Source organism: Miniopterus schreibersii (assembly GCF_964146895.1).
Source record: "Miniopterus schreibersii genome assembly, chromosome: 8".
NCBI classification, from domain to species: domain Eukaryota; kingdom Metazoa; phylum Chordata; class Mammalia; order Chiroptera; family Miniopteridae; genus Miniopterus; species Miniopterus schreibersii.
In genome coordinates this window covers 12,713,859-12,732,007 of record NC_138109.1, presented here as the reverse complement: position 1 = coordinate 12,732,007, position 18,149 = coordinate 12,713,859, and the positions used below count along the sequence as shown (strand labels likewise).

At 52.2% G+C, this 18,149-nt stretch overlaps 1 protein-coding gene across 1 annotated transcript in view; it reads right to left on the bottom strand.

The window, feature by feature from the left end:
* Window positions 1–17,943, bottom strand: part of PADI2 (peptidyl arginine deiminase 2) — a 42,262-nt gene extending 24,319 nt beyond the window's left edge. The window contains exons 1-3 of the mRNA XM_081145929.1: window positions 17,725–17,943; window positions 6,021–6,204; window positions 4,999–5,071 (exon numbers count right to left, since the gene is read on the bottom strand). Coding sequence (XP_081002055.1) covers window positions 4,999–5,071; window positions 6,021–6,204; window positions 17,725–17,840 — 373 coding nt within the window. The 5' untranslated portion in view covers window positions 17,841–17,943. The remainder of the gene's footprint in view (window positions 1–4,998; window positions 5,072–6,020; window positions 6,205–17,724) is intronic.
* Between the last annotated feature and the right edge of the window lie 206 nt (window positions 17,944–18,149).

The following is an 18,149-nucleotide window of genomic DNA, read 5'->3' as shown; positions in this document are numbered from 1 at the left end:
GTCTGGGGATTATGTTCAAGTCTTCCCTTTGCCCACAGCCCGATTCCCCCCCACCCTTGAATGTGGCTTTTCTGGGTCTAGAAGGAGGCCAGGAGAGGACAGGGTTTAATGGCACCTGGTCCTCAGGAGAGGCAGCACTGCAGCGTCCCCACGGGCAACCCTACTGTCCGATAGATACTATAAGGCATAATTATACACACTCCTGCCGTTGGTCCCATCCCTTCAGCAAGTCACTGGTGAGCATCTGCTGTGTCCCAGGCCCCATCCTGGGGACAGAGCGATAGTGGTGGACCATCTGGGCACAGTGTCTGCTCTCAAGGAATCCCAGTCCTATGGGATAAACAGTACTGTTCCCATTTTAGAGGTGAGCAAACTCAGACTCAGAGGTGTCCCCTGTCAGAAAATGGGGCTGATCATCTGGGATGCTGGGGCATGGTAAGGATTTTTAGGGAGAAAGTGGGAAAGGCAGAACCGCCTGCTGCTGTTAAAGAGGCTGCCGGCTCAGGTGGAGGAACCATGTTGATTTTGGCTCCTGAACTTTCCAGCTGTACATTCCCCACTGAAGCTTCTCCCTGGGAACCAGCCCCAGGCTCGCCTTAAGGAGTCGCTCTCTTTGCTTTTTAAGATAATAATCTCTCCTGTGTGGACAGTTCACTCTGCCAGCGGCAGGCACTTCCCCTGCATGCTCTCCCTGCTATCAGAAGGAAAGAGTTCTCCCCTACCCAGCCGCCCTACCATACAGATGAGAAAACTGAGGCACCCAACAGGGAAGTGACCAGAAAGTCCCCAGAGAGTGCAGAGCCAGGCATCCCCTTCGAGCCTCTAACTCCAGACCCCTGCCCTAGGCTGTCCCTCCACTGACTCAGGCTGACTTCCACCCTGGGCTGCTCCCAAAAGCCAAGGCCGCCTTCAAACACCTAAGACTTGTTCCCCTGAAGGTCATCCCCAGAGGAGTTGGCTCCTGTGGTGTATCCCTGAAAACATTGGGTCCCAGGAGATAAATTATAAAGCACTTCATTGTGCTTCACATCATTATGATTTCTTAAATTAAAAACGTCTATGAACACTTGTACAGCATGCACAAGAAATCAAATAGCACCAAATAGCTTCTAAATAAACACAGCAGGTCCCCAGCAGGCCTGTCCACTTGCCTGCCTGAAGCAATTTCCATAACACTAAATAATATGCTTATTGCTCTTTCTTGATTTATGAAACTTGGGTAGGTTTCACTGGCTTCCTGTTATGCAACCCGGGCATTACGTAATTGGGCTCCTATATCACCTACCTCCCAACCCCCCCAGTGGTGCACATGACCCATGAACCGTCTGTCTTATGACCCATGAACCGTCTCCAAAGTCAACTGAAATGGCCTTCTCTTCCTTCCCCCTCCCTCGGGATTCCCCCAAGGTATAAGCCATCCCTGGAGGACTTCTCCTTTTCAAAGTTTCTCCCAACATCCAATTTAATTAGATTCCAATGGGATGATCCTCCTGGGGTTGGATAGCAGGGCTGGTGGGACCTGCCACAGCTCTGCCCTCCCAGGATGGCTGTGCCTTCCTGGGGAGGAGGGAGAGGACATCTGTTTCAGGGCCCCTGGGCTCCAGACATTTCCCAGAGGCTCTGAGTCCTACCTCAGCTCCTGGGAATAGCCCAAGGTGTCAGGTGGCGCCTGGGTGTGGGGCAGATTAATGGGAAATATCAAATTGGGTTCAAGGCAGTCTGCCTGAGTGAGAAGCTAGACACTGAGACCTCAGCTTTGACACAGAGCCACAAGCACTCTGGCGGGCCGCCAGCCCCCATGGACAGTGACAGGGTGCCTGGCTTTCTTGCCTGACCGGGAAGCCTGGGGTGTGGCGGGGAAAAGATCTCTGTCCCCCACAGCCATCCTAGGTGCTGGGAAGGGCGCACAATGAATGAGGTCCTCAGGGTGACGCTAAAAATTCTCAAGGCTTGTGTACGGCTCCCATCGCCAGGACCACAGCAAAGAGGTTGAGATGCTGGACCTCCTGCTTCCCACCTCCACTTTCTCTCTTAACAAGCGGGCTTTGCAAATCAGCCCTAACTGGAGTCTTGAAGGCCCTCAGGGATTAATGAGGCCAAACCCCTAATTTTTTTTCAATCCTCACTCGAGGATATGTTCATTGATTTTAGAGAGAGACAGGTAAACATCAATGCTAGAGAGAAACATCAGTCGGTTGCCTCCGTACGTGTTCCGACCTGGGATCAAACCCGCAACCTAGGTGTGTGCCCTAACCGGAAATTGAACCCGCAACCTTTTGGTGTATGGGACGATGCTCCAGTCAACTGAGCCACAATGGCCCTGACTCAAACGCTCATTTTATAGCTGGGAAAATGTGAGGTCTAGAGGGGGTGGGCAACTTGTCAAAGTCACACAGCAAGTCCTTGGCAGGGCTGAGACCAAGACCTAGAACCTGATTTGGCCAAGGGCGCCATGGGTTTGTTCCCAAACTCCAAGTGGAAGACTGAAGGCAGTAAGGTCCTTTAACTTCACCCAGGCAGAGAGAAGATGTAGCCATGCCAAGAGGAAGAGAGAAAAGAGAAGAGAGCATTGCCTGAGCACCTACTCCATGCCAGGCTCTTTGCACACTTTTCCCATCGAATCCTTGCAAGCAATGTGCAAGAGTGCAAGATGAGCCCATTTTGCAGATGAAGAAACTGAGGCCCAGAGGAGTGATGGTCACAATGTGGCTGCTGGGGCACAGAGCCAGTACTTAGACTTATTTCTTTCTATTCTGATCCAGGATTCTTTCTGCTCAGTGTGGGCTCATGACAGAACTAAGGCGAGATGGACTCAGATACATCCTTGGGGGACAGCCCCACCATCTTGGGACATTCAGGCGTTCCTGCCTCTGAGGCGCTGCCCCCCAAATGATTATTCAGGATGTAGGGCTCAAGCACTCCTAGGGTGGATGCTCGAGAAAAGGCAAGACCTAGAAAGGTCAGAGACACCAGTAGGATCCAATGGAAATAAAATTTTTGCCAGGGTCCCTGGTGGAACAGGAAATATAAGTTCAGTGAAGTGAGCTTTTCATGAAGTTCTATTTCTGTGATGCAAATGACTCTTTTATTCTGAGATTATGCTTGCTGACTTATTAGGTGTTCAAATGTTGAAATAATGGTGATAATTGATGACAAATTATTAATGTCTTTTTTTGGGCCAAGCATCAAAGATGTCAGTCTATGTGTGTGTTGGGGGGGTCGACATTTTAGTGGCCTAGGGAACCTAAATATCTGGAACTTGTGGCCACTAAATAAATAACTGCTCATTGAAAGCACAACCTCAGAACCTCAGGAGCACAAGCCTGCTCATTCACCGTGGGTGCGTTTGGTATCTCCCGGGGGCTCAGCGCAGCTTTGCCGTCTCCTAGGGGAGAGAGAGAGTCCAGTCCTGCCTCCCTAGAGTGCATTATTTGCCACCTATCCTGTCTGCCTTGCTTCGGGGAAGGCTCGTTAATTCTGCAGTCAGCTTCTGGGATCACCCCCACTTCACAGGCCTCTGGCTGCTGCCCTTCCTGCTTAAGTCCTCAGGTGTCCTATCTCTGTGGGATTAGGTTTCCTCAGGGACAGTCACCCGAGACAACCTGGGGGCTATGTGTGCATGTGAAGTCCAGCCCTCAGCTGCAACTCGGTAGGCTTTGTTTTCCATCTCTCAAGGCCCCCTGAGGTTGTCCTGAGGACCCCACCCCAGGCTGGCACCCCCTTGGTGTAGAAGGAGGGACAGGGTGACCGGCAACCAAGCCCTTTGGGAATAAGCTGAGAAGCAGAAGAGCATGTTGTTGAGCCTATTTTGGCAAGCTAAAAGCACATGGTTGGAGAAGAAGGGGCTTGGGAACTAGCCGAGGTTTTTTGGGGGGGTAGTTCTAAGACCTCAGAGAACGTGAGATGACTGAAATGACTTGGTGTGTCTCACAAACCACTTTACAGGGATGTAGCCTCAGGCAAGTTTTTGTTTGTTTTACTTTATATGAGCCTTGGTTTTCTCATCTGTAAAACGGGGACAATAGTAGTGTCTATCCTTGGAACAATGGTAAGAATAGAGTGAGATCATGACAGTAAGACATCTAGTATTGGAGCCTGGCACACTGTAGGTGCTCAATAATGTCAGGCATTTCTCTTCCTCAAAGCAGCCAGCATGGTCCTGAACACAGAGTAGGTGTTCAATAAGTGGAAGACATCAGTATTTTTTCAAAGTACTTAGTCAGCACTCAATAATTGGTAGTTCCCTCCGCCTACCATGTAGCAGCCTTACACTAAGGCTGGACGGACAAATCATCCTCTGAAATATAATCACATTAAAAAACACACACACACATACAATTAACACTTTAACTGAAGAAGAGGTGAATGGCTGAAGGTTCAGAAGACCACATCTTTGGGTCTTGCTGAGCCAGGCTAGGGGAACACCGTGCAATTGAAAGAACCTGGGAGGGCAATAATCTTGAGTTCTGAACTCAGCCTGCCACCGAGTTGCTGTGTGACTATGAATGAGTTCCCTAACCTCTCTGGGCCTCACTGCCCTCATTGAATTAAATGAAGGGCTTGAACAAGGTGAGTCAAGGACCCAGGCTGCGTCTCTGGGTCCAGGGAGGGTAAGGGGGTAGCTAGGACTGTCAAGGGCAGCACAGGCTTTGCAGGCAGGCCATTGCCCTCACTGTGAGAGGCAAGCTCTTTTCTAGGCTGCAGGGGAGAGGTGGGCGACTTTGATCCTTCTCTGTGATCTGCAGAGTCTACAACGGGGACCCTGATATTGGGGTGAGTTGCTGGCAGACCAGGGCACACCTCCTCCTGTAAGACATCCCCCACCCTAGTAGAAAAGGGTCTGGGCACCTATGGGTTCACTCCTTGGTCCTGCATTATTCAGAGGAGGCATCGAGTGCCAGGTCTGCAGCATTGAAAACAGCCCAAGTGCTGCAGAGAAGGGTGGCAATGCCAGGCCCTGAGGGATGAAGCACCCAGGCTGTAGCTTTGTCAACTCACCAATAGCTGTAAGGAAGAGCCCAGCCTGGTCGATGGGGGTGTTTCCCTCCTGCTCATAGTAGTTGACAGTGACCTTGGTAGGGAGGGTGTGCAGTGGGAGGGAGAGAAGAGCAGAGATCACTTATCACAGGCAGGAAAATCTACAGTGACGACTTTCCCTGCCTTTCACCTCACAGCCTGTCAAGCCAGTGTTTTCCAAACATCTGAACCCTCTCCTCCAGAAAGCACTCCTGGGTTTGTGGGCTGCTTCTCCTAGGTTATCAAACTAGACAGGGGACTCCCATCCTCTCAGAGTGCATCCAGGGTGCTGACTGCCTACCTGTGCCCCTGGTATATATAGTCTGCTGCCTGCAGGGTCCCCACATCTGCAACCAGGGGGCAAGGCTGAGGATGTTGCCTTTGGATAAGGCCCAGCCCCCATCACTGCCATGGGGCACATGAAGTTCATAATTAGAGAACCCAGGGAGGAGAGCCTGGGAAAACCACTTTGCTGCATGGGCACCCAGCACCCCATTTTATACATGATGAAAACAAGGACACCTGTGGCTGTAACTTCCAGAGATTCCAATATTCCACCGTTCAGCAGCCCACAGTTTTAACCTTCCATGAAGCCATCCTCCCATGGTCTAACGCTGCACTATCTTACACAGTAGCCACCAGCTGCAGGTGGCTTTTAAGCATTTGGAATGTGGCAAGTTTGAATCGAGATGCGCTCTAAGTGTGAAAGCACGCCAGATTTAGACTTGGTATAAAAAAAGAGTGTGAGCTATCTCATTGATATTTTTATGTTGACATCATGTCAAAATGATAATATTTTTATATATGTAGTTAAGTAAAATATATTATTAAAATTAAGCCCGCCTGTTTCTTTTTTCTCCTTTAAAAGGTGGCTACTAGAAAACTGAAAATAACACGTGTGGCTTGCATTGTTTCTATGGGACAGCTCTGGTCTAGCCCGGCTTGATTCCAGCACGGCCCCTGGCTCCCGGGGCCCGCGGGGTGGGCTTCCCCAGCAGTGATACCTTGTCGCTACTCGCCTCGGTGCTCGCCTGGCTCATGGTTAGCCGGAGCGTGGTGCTGGGCGAGAGAAGCCAGCGCTGTTTGCCGTTGGTGGCCACCTCCTCCGCCTGCCCATCACACACCACCTCCACCCGCACGTGCTCCGAGTGCTTCAGGCTGAAGGTTTCGGCCCCAGCTGGGGCTGCACTGTAGGGAGAGAGGAGAGCAGGGTATGGGGACTCCTGGGGCAGGTGGAACAAGGAGATTCAGGAGGAGGCTTCTGGAGGCTGCAAGCACCCTCCTAGGTTGTGTGGCCTGGGGGACTCTAAAGGACCCAGCTATACTGTAATTGCCCGGTAGTGAAGAGGGCACTTGTTAAAAATACAGATTCCCAGGTCAATCTTGAATCTGCAGGGTCAGAATGTTCCGGGGTGGGGCCTGGGAATCTGAATTCTCAACAAGCTTCCTGGTGCTTCTGGTGGCAGCCAGCTTTGGAGGCTATGTGGTACTGGAGGGGTGGATGACTGAGGCTCAGGCAAAGGAATGAATTTGCTTCAAAGGCAGCTCTAAGCCTAGATCCTGTCTGCCACCCCACACCTGGTATGTGAGCTGGAAGCCAGGACAACTCAGCTGAAGGCCAGGAGGAGGTCATCAAAGTGCTGGGGTTGCACAGGGATGGAGCCTGGAACTTGGGTTCTCAAGGGGCAGGGGTGGGCTGGCTCTGCCACAAAGATCCCTCCTCCTGCCACAGCTTGGAATCCCCTCCTCTGAGAGTCATTCCTGGTGTTCCAGAGTGGGTTTCTAAGGAAGGGAAATACTTTTGGAGTTCTTGAAAAGCCATCAAGGCTTTCAGGGCACGAAACTGACAGGTTTGATCTGGTTGCCATGGACTGAATGTTTGTGTCTCTCCAAATTCACATATTGAGGCCCTAACCCCCAATGTGATTGTATTTGCAGATAGGCCATTTAGAAGATACTAAGGTTAAATGAAGTCATGAGATTGAGGTCCTAATGAGGTTTAGGATTGGTTTGCCTTATAAGAAGAGGAACAGAGGTAGAGATCTCTCTATGTGCACCGAGGAAGGCCATGCGAGCACACAGGGGAGAAGGCGGCTGGCTGCAAGGCAGGAAGAGAGTCCTCACCATAACCTGACTATGCTGGCACCTTGATCTCAGACTTCCAGTCCCAGAACTGTGAAAAATACATTTCTGCCTTTAAGCCGCCCAGCCATGGTATTTTGTTACAGCAGCTCAAGCTGCCTAAGACACTGGTGTAAGGGGAGGTAACAGGAAGGACAAAGATACTAGGGGAGAAAGGTGCCCAAGGCTGATGGTTTTGCTAAATCCAGCTTATGGTCTAAAGGTTCCCAAAGGTCAAAGAGGACTCAGAGGGATTTAGGTGGGATTCTCATGGGATTTGGGACTAAGACATTAGGGACACGTGTCTGCCTCAAGGGCATATCTACTATTTTGAGGGCCTGGTGCTCCTGGGTTCTGGAATAGTTCTCCACCGTGGCTGGGCATCAGAATCATCAGGGGTGCTGTTGAAATCTTCAGGGTTTATTTTAAGCCTGCAGATTTGTGGATCCCATCCCTGAGCTGGAAGGACTGAGGTGTGGCTGGTGTGACTGAAGATGTGAACAGTGGCCAGGGTTGAATGAGAGACTTATACCAATGACTCTAAGTTCAGCAGCAGCAACAGCATCACCTGGAGGGCTGGTTAAGACACTGATTGCTGGGCCCCTCCTCAGAGTTTGAGATTCAGTAGGTCTGGGGTGGGGTCTGAGAACTTGCATTTCTACTATGTTTCCAGGAACTGTTGGTGCTGCTGGCCCAGAGGCTACAGTTTGAGAACCACTGGTATAGATGTTCAGCAATGCTGTCTGGTGGTTAGAGCCCTGGGATGGCCAAGGCTGTGTGAACCTGCAGATGCCACAATGCAGGGTCTCTGACCCAGGACCCAGGCTACAGGGTCTCCTAGCAAAGCCCACTGGTCTTGGGCACTGGCAGGAGAGAGTGGACAAGGATTTGGCAGCTCATGCTCATTGCTGGGAAAGGAGCTCCATAAGGAAGCGCCAAAGCCACTAAAATTCCTCAGCCTTTCATGGGAACACTGGGCCCATCTGAGGCTGGACACCTGTTGGCTGTGGCCTACCGCTCTCTGTCCACATCCATCATCAGGAGAAGCGCAGAGTCTAAGCAAAAATCTCTGGACTGGGGGTACATGTGCAGAAGATGTGGGTTTGAGCCCAATTTGCTACTGACGTGCTAAGGGGACCATGAGTGTGGAGCTGAGCAGGACAGAGGTGAGCCTTTTAGAGGCACCAGGCAGCAATTCCCAAAGGGAGGCGTGGGTACACATGTAAGACGCTTTTAGGTGGCACGGGCGACTGAACAATTTAAAAGATGTATGTATTTATTAAATGTGTTATCTTTTTATGGCAATTGATGAAGGTTTGCCGTTATGGTAATTTACAACAAAGAAGAAAAATGTGAGTTGATTTAAAGAAAAGTGTTAATAGCACTATAGGTGAAATATGGTTTTGGTAAAAATCACAAAAGCTTAGGCAATTGTGGGCTCATTCCTCTGGGAAACATTCCTCTAGCGCAGGTCCCAGCTTGGACCATCTTGCTGGGTGGCCTTGAGAAAGGCGCTTCTCCTCTTTCTGTTTCATCAAATGCTAAATGTTAGTAGATGGGACCAGGTCAGAGGTGGCTGGAGTCTGGAGAGTGCAAAGGGGTAAGGTCCTAGGCGAAGGGGTGGGGAGGAAGTTCAGAAAAGCCAGGGCTCTCTCTGCTGTATCCCCACTTCAACTAGAGCCGCTGCTATTTCATCTGGTTTTATATACTAGGTTTCTGCATACAACTCTATGCAGAAAAAAATGCTTTACAGACTCACAGGGCAGGATGATGGTTTAGGCCCCAGACTGACAATAGAGTTGTAAGTGATGCTTCCTGCCACCTTCCTTCCTCCTGCCCAGTGAGAAACTGGAGGAGGCCCCAGAGGCTCAGGGGGTTAATGCCTGGCCTACACTAAAGCTCCAGGGCCCCACACCCTACCATTATGCGGCACCAGCCCTGCTTGGAGCTGAGCAAACAGCTATTCTTGGAGCGGACCTGGCAGAAGCAACAAAGGCGCCCATTGTCTCATGTGGATCCTGTTGGCTGCCTCCCTCCCCAGAATCCCCCGCAGAAACCCGAGAGCCAGGGGCTGTGGGCATCTCTGTTGCCCCGGAGACTGCGCAGAGGTGCCTAGGACAGTATCGAGGGCAAGAGAGTGGGGGTGTTGGAGGTGGCTGTGATCTCCTGCTTATGGGAAAGAAGCAAAGATAAACATAGTGTGGACGGAAGGACAGGCTGCCCGTTCCCGGGACCATATCTGCTCTGCCCACTACTGTATCCCAGCGCCCAGCACATGGCCATACTCAATATATACTTTGGGAATAAATGAACGAATGCAGCCAACTTCTTGGCTTCTCAAACTCTGTTACTGGAGTGACTAAAAGAAAAGATATCAGGTTGCTTGCCTGTTTGAAATTACGCAGTGGCTCCTCAGTGCCTGCCCATGCAATAAAATCCAAACTCTAGCCTGGAATTCATTCGGTGGCATTTAACTACTATATCTCAACTTGACCCTCCAGCCTCATTGTCTGCAACTCCTTCCAACCTCTCCACTCCCTGCATTGTTCCATTTCACCATGCATTTTGCATATGCTGTTCCTTCTACCTGTAATACTTTTCCCTGACTTCTCTGCCTGGCAACTGTCCATCTCTACTTGAAGATGCAACTCAGTTGATTTGTCCCCATGTTTATTTTCCCTTGTGGCAGTTAGCTCCTTGGAGGTAGGGGCTGTCTTGTCTTTTGTTTCAGCACCTGGCCTAGTATAGACGTACAGTAAGTATAAGTATTTGTTGCAGGAAGAGCTGGAAGAGGAGGGCTTGCTGATGCCGTTAGTCATTCACTCCGCGTGTGTTCATTGAGCACTTACTATGTGCCTGGCACAGATCTAGGTGCTGGGAGTAGATTGACGAAAAACATATTTCCTAGGCGCATGGAGCATACATTCTAGTGGAAGAGAAAGACTTTCAATGAATTACACAATTAATTGTGTGATTACATCTGTAGTAATTGCTGTAAAGGAGAGGTATGGCGTACCATGAGGCCCAGTCAAGGAAGGGTTCCTGAAAGAAGTGGCATTTGAGCCAAGATCTAAACTTTCCATTCTGGAGGACAGACAAGAATTAATCAGACTGGTGTTTCTTAAATTTGAGCGCGTATCAGCATCACCTGGGGGACCTGTTAAGATACAGGTTGGTGGCCGTCCCCAGAGTTTCTGATTCAGCTGGGTTGGGCTGGGGCCTAAGAAACTGTATTTCTTTCCCCCCACAACTTTACTGAGGAACAACTGACAAATATAATTGCATATATTTGAAGTGTATGATGTGATATACACATACATTGCGAATAAGAAGAAGCATTTCTAGCAACCTCCAGGAGATGCTGATGCTGCTGGCCTGGGGGCCAGTTTGAGAACCGCTGAATTGCACAAAATGAGGAGGGGAAGCAGAGCAGAGCTTTCCAAGCAGCAAGGACAGCTGGGGTGAGGGTCTGAGGTGGACGTTTGCCAGCGTGTTAGAGAAACTGGAAGGAGGCCTGTGTGTTTGGAGTTTGTGGGCGAGGGGGAGGGGAGGGGAGGGGAGTGGCGGGAGGAGAGGGCCAGGCAATGGTGAGGAGCTCCCTTTCTCCTGAGAGCATGAAAGCTTCAAAGCTGGGGGGGGGGGGCATGGTTGTTTCTGTGCTGTAGACAGATGACGCAGGGTGCAGGGTGGGGAATGGACTTCAGGAGAGCAACACTGGGAGTGGGGGAACCAGCGAGAAGGTGACTGCAGCTATACAGGTGAGCGGTGATGGTGGTCTGGGACCAGGTGGTGGCCATGGAAATGGAGAGAAATGGCTGGTCGGTTGGGCATCAAAGGATCTTTGGGCAAGATTGGAAAGCAGCGTCAGACAGAGAAGAGGGATGTTCACTAAGCCCAACCCCAGGGAATTCTGGGCTTGGTGACTTAACATCTGCCTAGCCTCACAAGTGCTGGGAAGCCACCCAGTCTCTGTGGTCTGTACCCAGTCAGTGGGGAGGTCACCAGTGTGGCTTTGCAGAGCTGCACAGCTCACTCAGCCCAACCTGGGCATGACATGCCTGTTCCTCGCTGGCATCCGGCTCTCTCAGCTTGTCCACCTGACCTGAGACTCATTAACACCAGCCAGGGCTCAGCTGCACAGTGGCCCTGGCTCCTGGCAGCCTGAGTATGACACCCTGTCCTCAGGCCTTTGCAGGAGCCTGAGGGCAGTTGTGGGTGCCAGCCTGGCATGCAATACCAGGTGAGCAACCTCAAGGGGAGGGAGGCAAGGTCTCAGTACTGGCATGGTGGTGGCTGGATTTGTGAAATGGGTGGCTGCTTCTAGACAGGGATTCATTGAGGCAACCATGATGTCTGCCTTCAGCCAGCCTCTTTCTCTGCTTGGTAACCTCAGCAGCCTCTCTCATTAGGCACTGGTGCCTCCAGCTGCCCTGGTAGGGAAGAAATAATGTAATCTATGGTTACTCTCTCCTCAGTCACCTTCAATGACTCCCCACTACCTATAGAACAAAGCCCATCGCCTGAGCCTGGCATTCAAAGCCCAGGTCTGAGGTTATTGACTCTCTGGCCTTATCTTCCAGGATAATTAAACTATGCCCTTTCAGCCCTGACGTCTCCCAACTTTCCTGCTGGGTACCTTCACTCCTGTGTAGCATATCCTGGTCACACTATGAACCCCTGTCCATTCTTCATCATGGTTGCCACCTCTTCCAGGAAGTGTTCCCTGATCCCATCAGTCAGGACTCATCTTTCCCTTCCATTGCTGGTGCCTCAAACAACACTTAACAAATGTTGTTCAACATTTCTCTCCCATGAGCATTATGAACTTTTTGAGGCCATATCTCATTATTATTTGTTTTAATAATATATAATGAACCCAATACTAACTCATGATAACTACTTATAAGTATTTATTAGGTACCAGGCACTGTTCCAAGCCCTTGGCCCACATGATCTCAGTCCATCCTTTCAATAACGCCATGAGGCCTGTATTAATGCCATCCCATTTTACAGATGAGCATGTTGAGACTCACAGAGGGCAAACACTTGCTCCGGGTCTCGGGGACAGTAATGGCAGAGTGTGAGGTGAGCTCCAGGCCTGGCTGTTCCCTTCCTGGGAGAGGATCTATAGGTTACAGTCTGCTCTAAAGGTTCTCCAGGAAGGGACACTTGGTGGGGGGTGGGTAAGTGGCAACCTAGCTCAGGAGAGCATTGAATGAGAAGCTCTTCAGAACCTCTAAAGCCCCCTACTTATTTCTCATGTGGGGGTCAGAGGCCCAGAAAGGGGACAGCAAAGGCTGGCTTCTGGCTGTGGGCTCTTGGGTGAATGACTGAGGGTTGGACCAGTCAAAATTCCTGGGCACGGGGTCTGGCATGGCTGGGCAGGAGAGAGCTGCCTCTGCAAACTGGCCTCCCTCAAAGTTTAACAGGCATGCCTGTCCAGCTGGGGGGTGGGCACTGGGGTGAGCCCCTGCCACTGCGCTCCCATCATGACTCAGGGCCCTGAAGGTAGGAAGGAAATGTTTTTGGGGACCCCAGCTGTGCAGGAGGCTGTAGGCTCGAACCACAGGGTGCGTGGTCCTCCTTAGGACCTCACCGCTCTCTGAGAATTAGCTTGAAACCTGAACCCTGGAGCAGCTCCTGGCAGGGCCTCCTATTTAGGGTTGAGAGCTCTGGGTGCTGTTCTGATTTATGGGGCCACCTGACTTGGCCTGATTCCTCCTATCATCATTCTCTCAGGAGCAAGTGCTGCTCTGGCCAAGCTCGGCCACATGCCCTGACCTTCCACTGGCCCATCCAACGGTGCCTGTCCCTTGAGGCTGGGGGTGAAGAGCTCAGCCCGATGATAGGCCAGTCCACACACATCACAGGCCGCACATCATTCATTCATTCATGCAACTAAGAAACCCTTCATTGACTTGATGGCTGGAGGGGCACAGGGACCAGGAAGGCAGTGAGCATGGAGGAGGACACCCCTAAAGCACAAGTCCCCAAAGGCAGCCCGGCTGGCAGTGCAGTCAGGGGCCTGGGCTCTGCACTGCCACCATTTGCCAGCTATGTCATCTTGGACAAACGTTCCTTACCTCAGTTTCCCTGACTGTAAAAGGGGACCAATAATAGTACTTAACTCATTAAGCGGTGTGAACTTTAAACGCATGCAAATTATTAAATATGCATGAGATGAATATGCAAGATGCTGAGAAGGCTGCCTGGATCAAAAGAGGTGTCAAATAAATGTTAGCTAGGGATATTAAGTAAATAATAAGATCTGCAAAGGAAAAAAAATACAGTAGTGAGGCAGAGAGTGCTTGGGGCTTGGGGAAGGGCACCATGAAATGTTGGTGGAGGTGACATTTGGGCTAAGTCTTGATAGATGAATGTCAGGCTTGGAGAGGTGGGGGGACAGTGCTCCAGGCAGAGGAAACAGCACCTGCAAAGGCCCTGAGGTGGGAATGAGCTTGGTGAACTCAAGGGCTAACAGCATCCCAAAGCCAATGTGGCTGGAGTGGAGTTTTTGCGGGGGAGTTGGCAGGAGAAACATCAGTGAGGAGGGGCCTGGCACTCTATGGGGAGGGGAGGCCGTGGCAATTCAAGTCTCCATCATTTCAGACTGGATCTTAGACCCTCCCTGGCATTTGTCCTAAGGATACTTTCTAAAACACGCCAACCAAGAGACAGAGGGAGAAAGTCTGGGAGAGACTCAAGGGAGTGAGATGGGAACGTGATACCTATCTGCACTGTTCCTGGCTTCCCCAGTATTTTACTGTGCCAATGTCTAGGAACTTCCGCCCTGGTACCCTCTTCCTGTCTTCTGCCAGAGAGTGAGGGGCAAGGCCCTGCTGAGAAAAGTGACTGGTGTGCCTCTGCCTTGGGGTTTCCTGGGGAAGGGGGCAGGGATCACCGCCACATCCTACCTCTTGGGCTCATCATGAGGTCAAATGTAACCAGGAGACTGCCCTGCATGGGCAAGAAACAACTGTTACGGTCATCTCTGCCCTGAAGCTCCTGCAGGCCTCAGGATACAGATCCTGCCCTCACTCGACCAGGGACAAAGGGATAGCTGCCCAATCGGGCATTGTCACCCCCCTGGACAGATGCAGAAGCTGGAGGAAGGACAGGAGAAGCTGTGTCCATGGCCAGTTTGTGGGTCAGTGGGAGAGTCAGGCAGTGTGATCACCGGTCACTTTACTCTGAGGCTGCACTTTCTCCAGTCTCTCCAGACTCTACGGGTGTCCCTGGCTCCAGCGCAGGGAAAGCATCACTCACCAGAGGTGATGAAACCAATGTGGGACACCAGAATCAGACAGGGACCCAGGGCAGTCCCAGTGAAGAAGCAACTGCAACTGCAACTGCCAGGTAAAGAGATTGTGTACACAAGGCATACACATGCTAGACCAAGATAAATACACGTGAGAGCAGAAGGAACCAGCAAGTGTCTTTAACAACTATCTCAACGTAAATCTCCAGAGAAAGAATCACACTTCCTGCTTTCTGTGCATCTTGAATAGCTAGTGCTCAGAATGCGGTTGGGTCAGGGTACCCATCCCCAAAGGGCGAGCTTTGCTGGAAGAGGGTGGACGGACCACAGGGTCTGCTGCAGATGAGGAAGGCAAGGCCCCTGCTGTGTCTGCAGGGGAGAGAAGCCGTGTGTGCATCTCAGGAAAGGGGGGCCCAGAAGGAGGGAGGGGTCAAGATACCAGTCCCTCACTAACTGGGCCCGGGGTCCACCAGGCCTTTTCCCTTGGTGTGTCTTTGGAGAACTTGGGTGGCATCACATAGGGTCTTGAGCCAGGACCTGTGTCTGGGTCAGGAAGGACTCAGTGGGAAGTGGAGAGTCGAATGGAGGTGGGTGGAGTCTCTGGGGGGAGTGGGATCATGGCTCAGGTGGAGGGTGAAAGAGACACAGGCTGAGAGGGTCATCCAGTTCAACCTGCTAGTTTTAGGGTCACACAGGATAGAGTGGAGGTTAAGGGTATGAGTTCTGAGTCAGAAAGAACTGGATCTGAGTTTTATGTGAGGTAGGGCAAATGGCTTCATCTCTGAGCCTCACTCTCCTCATCTACAAAATGGGTTGATCCCAGCAGGACCTCCAGGTCTATGATGAGGAAGATAGGAGATAATGCATTTGGTTCACAAGAGCTCACTAATATCCCCTGCTGTTATTAATACTGACAGGAGCTCCTACCAGTACAGATATAGGAGCAACCAAAGCAGTAATAGCCCAGGCTCCTTAGTTCCAGAAGGGACTTCCTTTGCCTAGCCCAGTGGTTCTTAACTGGAGGTGATCTTGTCCTCCTGCCAGGACACTGCTGACATTACCTGGAGACATTTCTGGTTGTCACAGCTGGGGGACTGCTATTGGCATCTCGGGGCTAGAAGCCAGGGATGCTGCTAAACATCCTACAATGCACAGGACAGCCCCGATCATAAAAAAATTATCTGGCACACAATGCAATTGCGCCAAGGATGAGAAACCCTGCTAGAGGCCTGCGCTGTTCAGTACAGTGGCCACCAGCGAACAGGAGGCTATGGCGCATCTCAGATGTGGTTAGTCTGCACTGAGATGTGATGTAAGTATAAAACACACACTGAATTTCAAAGACTTAATATGAAAAAGAGGATGTTAACTACCTAATAAATAATTGTTATATTGGTTAGGAATTGAAATGCTAATATTTTTGCATATATTGGGTTAAATAAAATATATTACTAAAATTAATTTCACCTGTTTATTTTAACCTAAAAACGTGGCTACTGGAAAATTGAAATGACACTTGTGGTTCTGTTGGTGGCTGGCATTCTCTTTCTGCTGGACAGTGCTGGTCTAGACTGCACTTCTCTCGGGGCCGGTGGGGAGTCCTGAGTGAAGTGTAGGTGGGAGGTGTGGGTCGTCTTGGCTATGACTGGTTTCTTGGGAAAGGATACAACTCTGCCCCCTGCTAGAGAGAAGATGAGTCCACACCTCCCACACTCCCTGCCCCCAATAGGGCTGGGTCTCTCTCTGCCAAGACAGAGGGAGGGCAGGGGGCCTGAGCATGCCCTCCTTCTTTACTCCCCACCCCCCACTGGAGGTACCCTGCCAGCCTTGCAGGCTGTACCCAGTGAATAAGCAGGCGGGTATGGTGACAGCAGAGGCTTAGAGACTGGAGCTTCCTGGCTCCTGGCCGGCTCCCTGGCAGTGCCCAGTTTAGGATCGGGGGTGAGAAAAGAAGAGGAGCTCTCCCAGGCCACTGAGGACTGGACCACACACCACTGCTGTGCTATGACCCTCAGAAACCACCTCTGAGATTTACATGTGGGACAACTGAGGCCAGGGACAGATGAGTGGAGAGGGTTCCTGGTCTACAGTGACGGGGCCCTTTGCCCTCAGGACTTGATGGTATCCTTGTGGCCAATGCCTGCCAAGGAGGCAGCAGGAGACAGGCTGGGCAGTGTTGCCAGGGCCACTGAAGGGGACAGAGAGAATGGGCTGGGGAGGGTGTGTGGGAAGACACAGGGATGGGGTTTGGGTGCTCCAGGTGACAATGACTTGGGAGCAATAAGTCACATTGGCACCTCCAGCTCAGCTCGAGGCACAGGTAAGTTAGGGGACCCACCCAAAGTTATCAGCACGGGGTTCCACCTCAGTCCTGTGTGCTCCCTTCTCTCAGCACAGAGCCCTTCCACCCTGGCAATGGGGGACATTTCAAACCGTTGGAATAGAAGGCTGCATGGTCCTACCTTGGACTCTCCACCTCTTCACTTACACCAGTCACACCTCTGCTAGGTCCACCCCACACACTATAGGGAGATGGGTCATTGGACTTGGCTGCTTCCTGGGGGTTGGGGGAAGTGGTGGTGGGGTCCTGACCTCAATTCCCACACCCCACCTTCTGCTGTCTCAGAAATCCTGCTACCCTCAGGAGAAGGGGGGGAGCAGGGTCCTGAATCAGGGGCACTCTTCTGACAAAGATCCCAATTCCACACCCGCATCCGGGTAGTACAAGGTCCCTCCCAGACCCCAGGGTGAAGTCAAGGGAAGGCATTTGGGGACATGGAGCCCACAGCCAGTGTCTGCGGACAGGCAGCCACCAGCAGCCCCCACAGGGTGAAATCGGAGCCTAAGCAACCCCCAGGGCCAGATTCCACCCCAGGGCAGCTCCCCAGCAAATCCCCGAGGAAGCTCAGTTCATCTGGGAGTGGGGTGAGGGGTGGGCTGAGGGGAAAGGGAGGGCATAAGGGAGGAGGGTGGTTCTGAGGGGAGAGTGGAGAAGGGAAAGGGGAGAGGATGGCGGGGAACCTGAGGGGGTGCTGAGGTCGCCCTGGGTGCTGGAGGGGGCCAAAGACTGGGGTGCAGGGGAGGGAGCTGGGGCTGTCAGGGTGTCTGGGAGGGTCTCAGGATCTTGGGGAGTCTGACGCAAGGTTTGGGGCTGTCAGGTTTCTGGGTGAGGTTCTTAGGATTTCTGGGCGCGGGCTGAAGGGCAACTAGGGCTGGGGCAAGGCTGTCCGTGTCCCCGAGTCCCCGGAGGGTCTCGGGATATCTGAGGCCGAGGTCTCCCGCGAGCCCCGGGTCCGAGGCGGTCCGGCCAAGGCGCGGGCCCCGCTCACCTGTAGACGTCGGTCCAGAGGTGCGTGCCCAGCACGTACACCGCCTCGACGCGGCTCCCGTACTGCAGCCGCACGGTCCGCTCGCGCAGCATCCCGTCCGCGGCGCCGGGCCCCATGCGGGCGCTCGCTCGTCCAGGTCGGTGCAAAGCCCCGGTGGCAGGTGAGGCGCTGCAGCCGCTCGCGCGGGCCGCGGCGCGCCGCACCCTTATTCGCCCGCCGGTGGGCGGGGCGTGCGCGGGGCGGCCTGCGGGCTTCTTTCCTAGTGGGCGGAGGGCCCGTCAGTCACACGTGACCACGCCCCCAACTCTTCAGCGTCCCCCTGTGGTCACGATAAGATCGGCAGAGGCCAATTTTCTCCTTTCCGCGTCTGACTTACTCTTTTATTCAACATACTTTGAGTGGGCGCCCAGCTGCCGGGCGCCAGG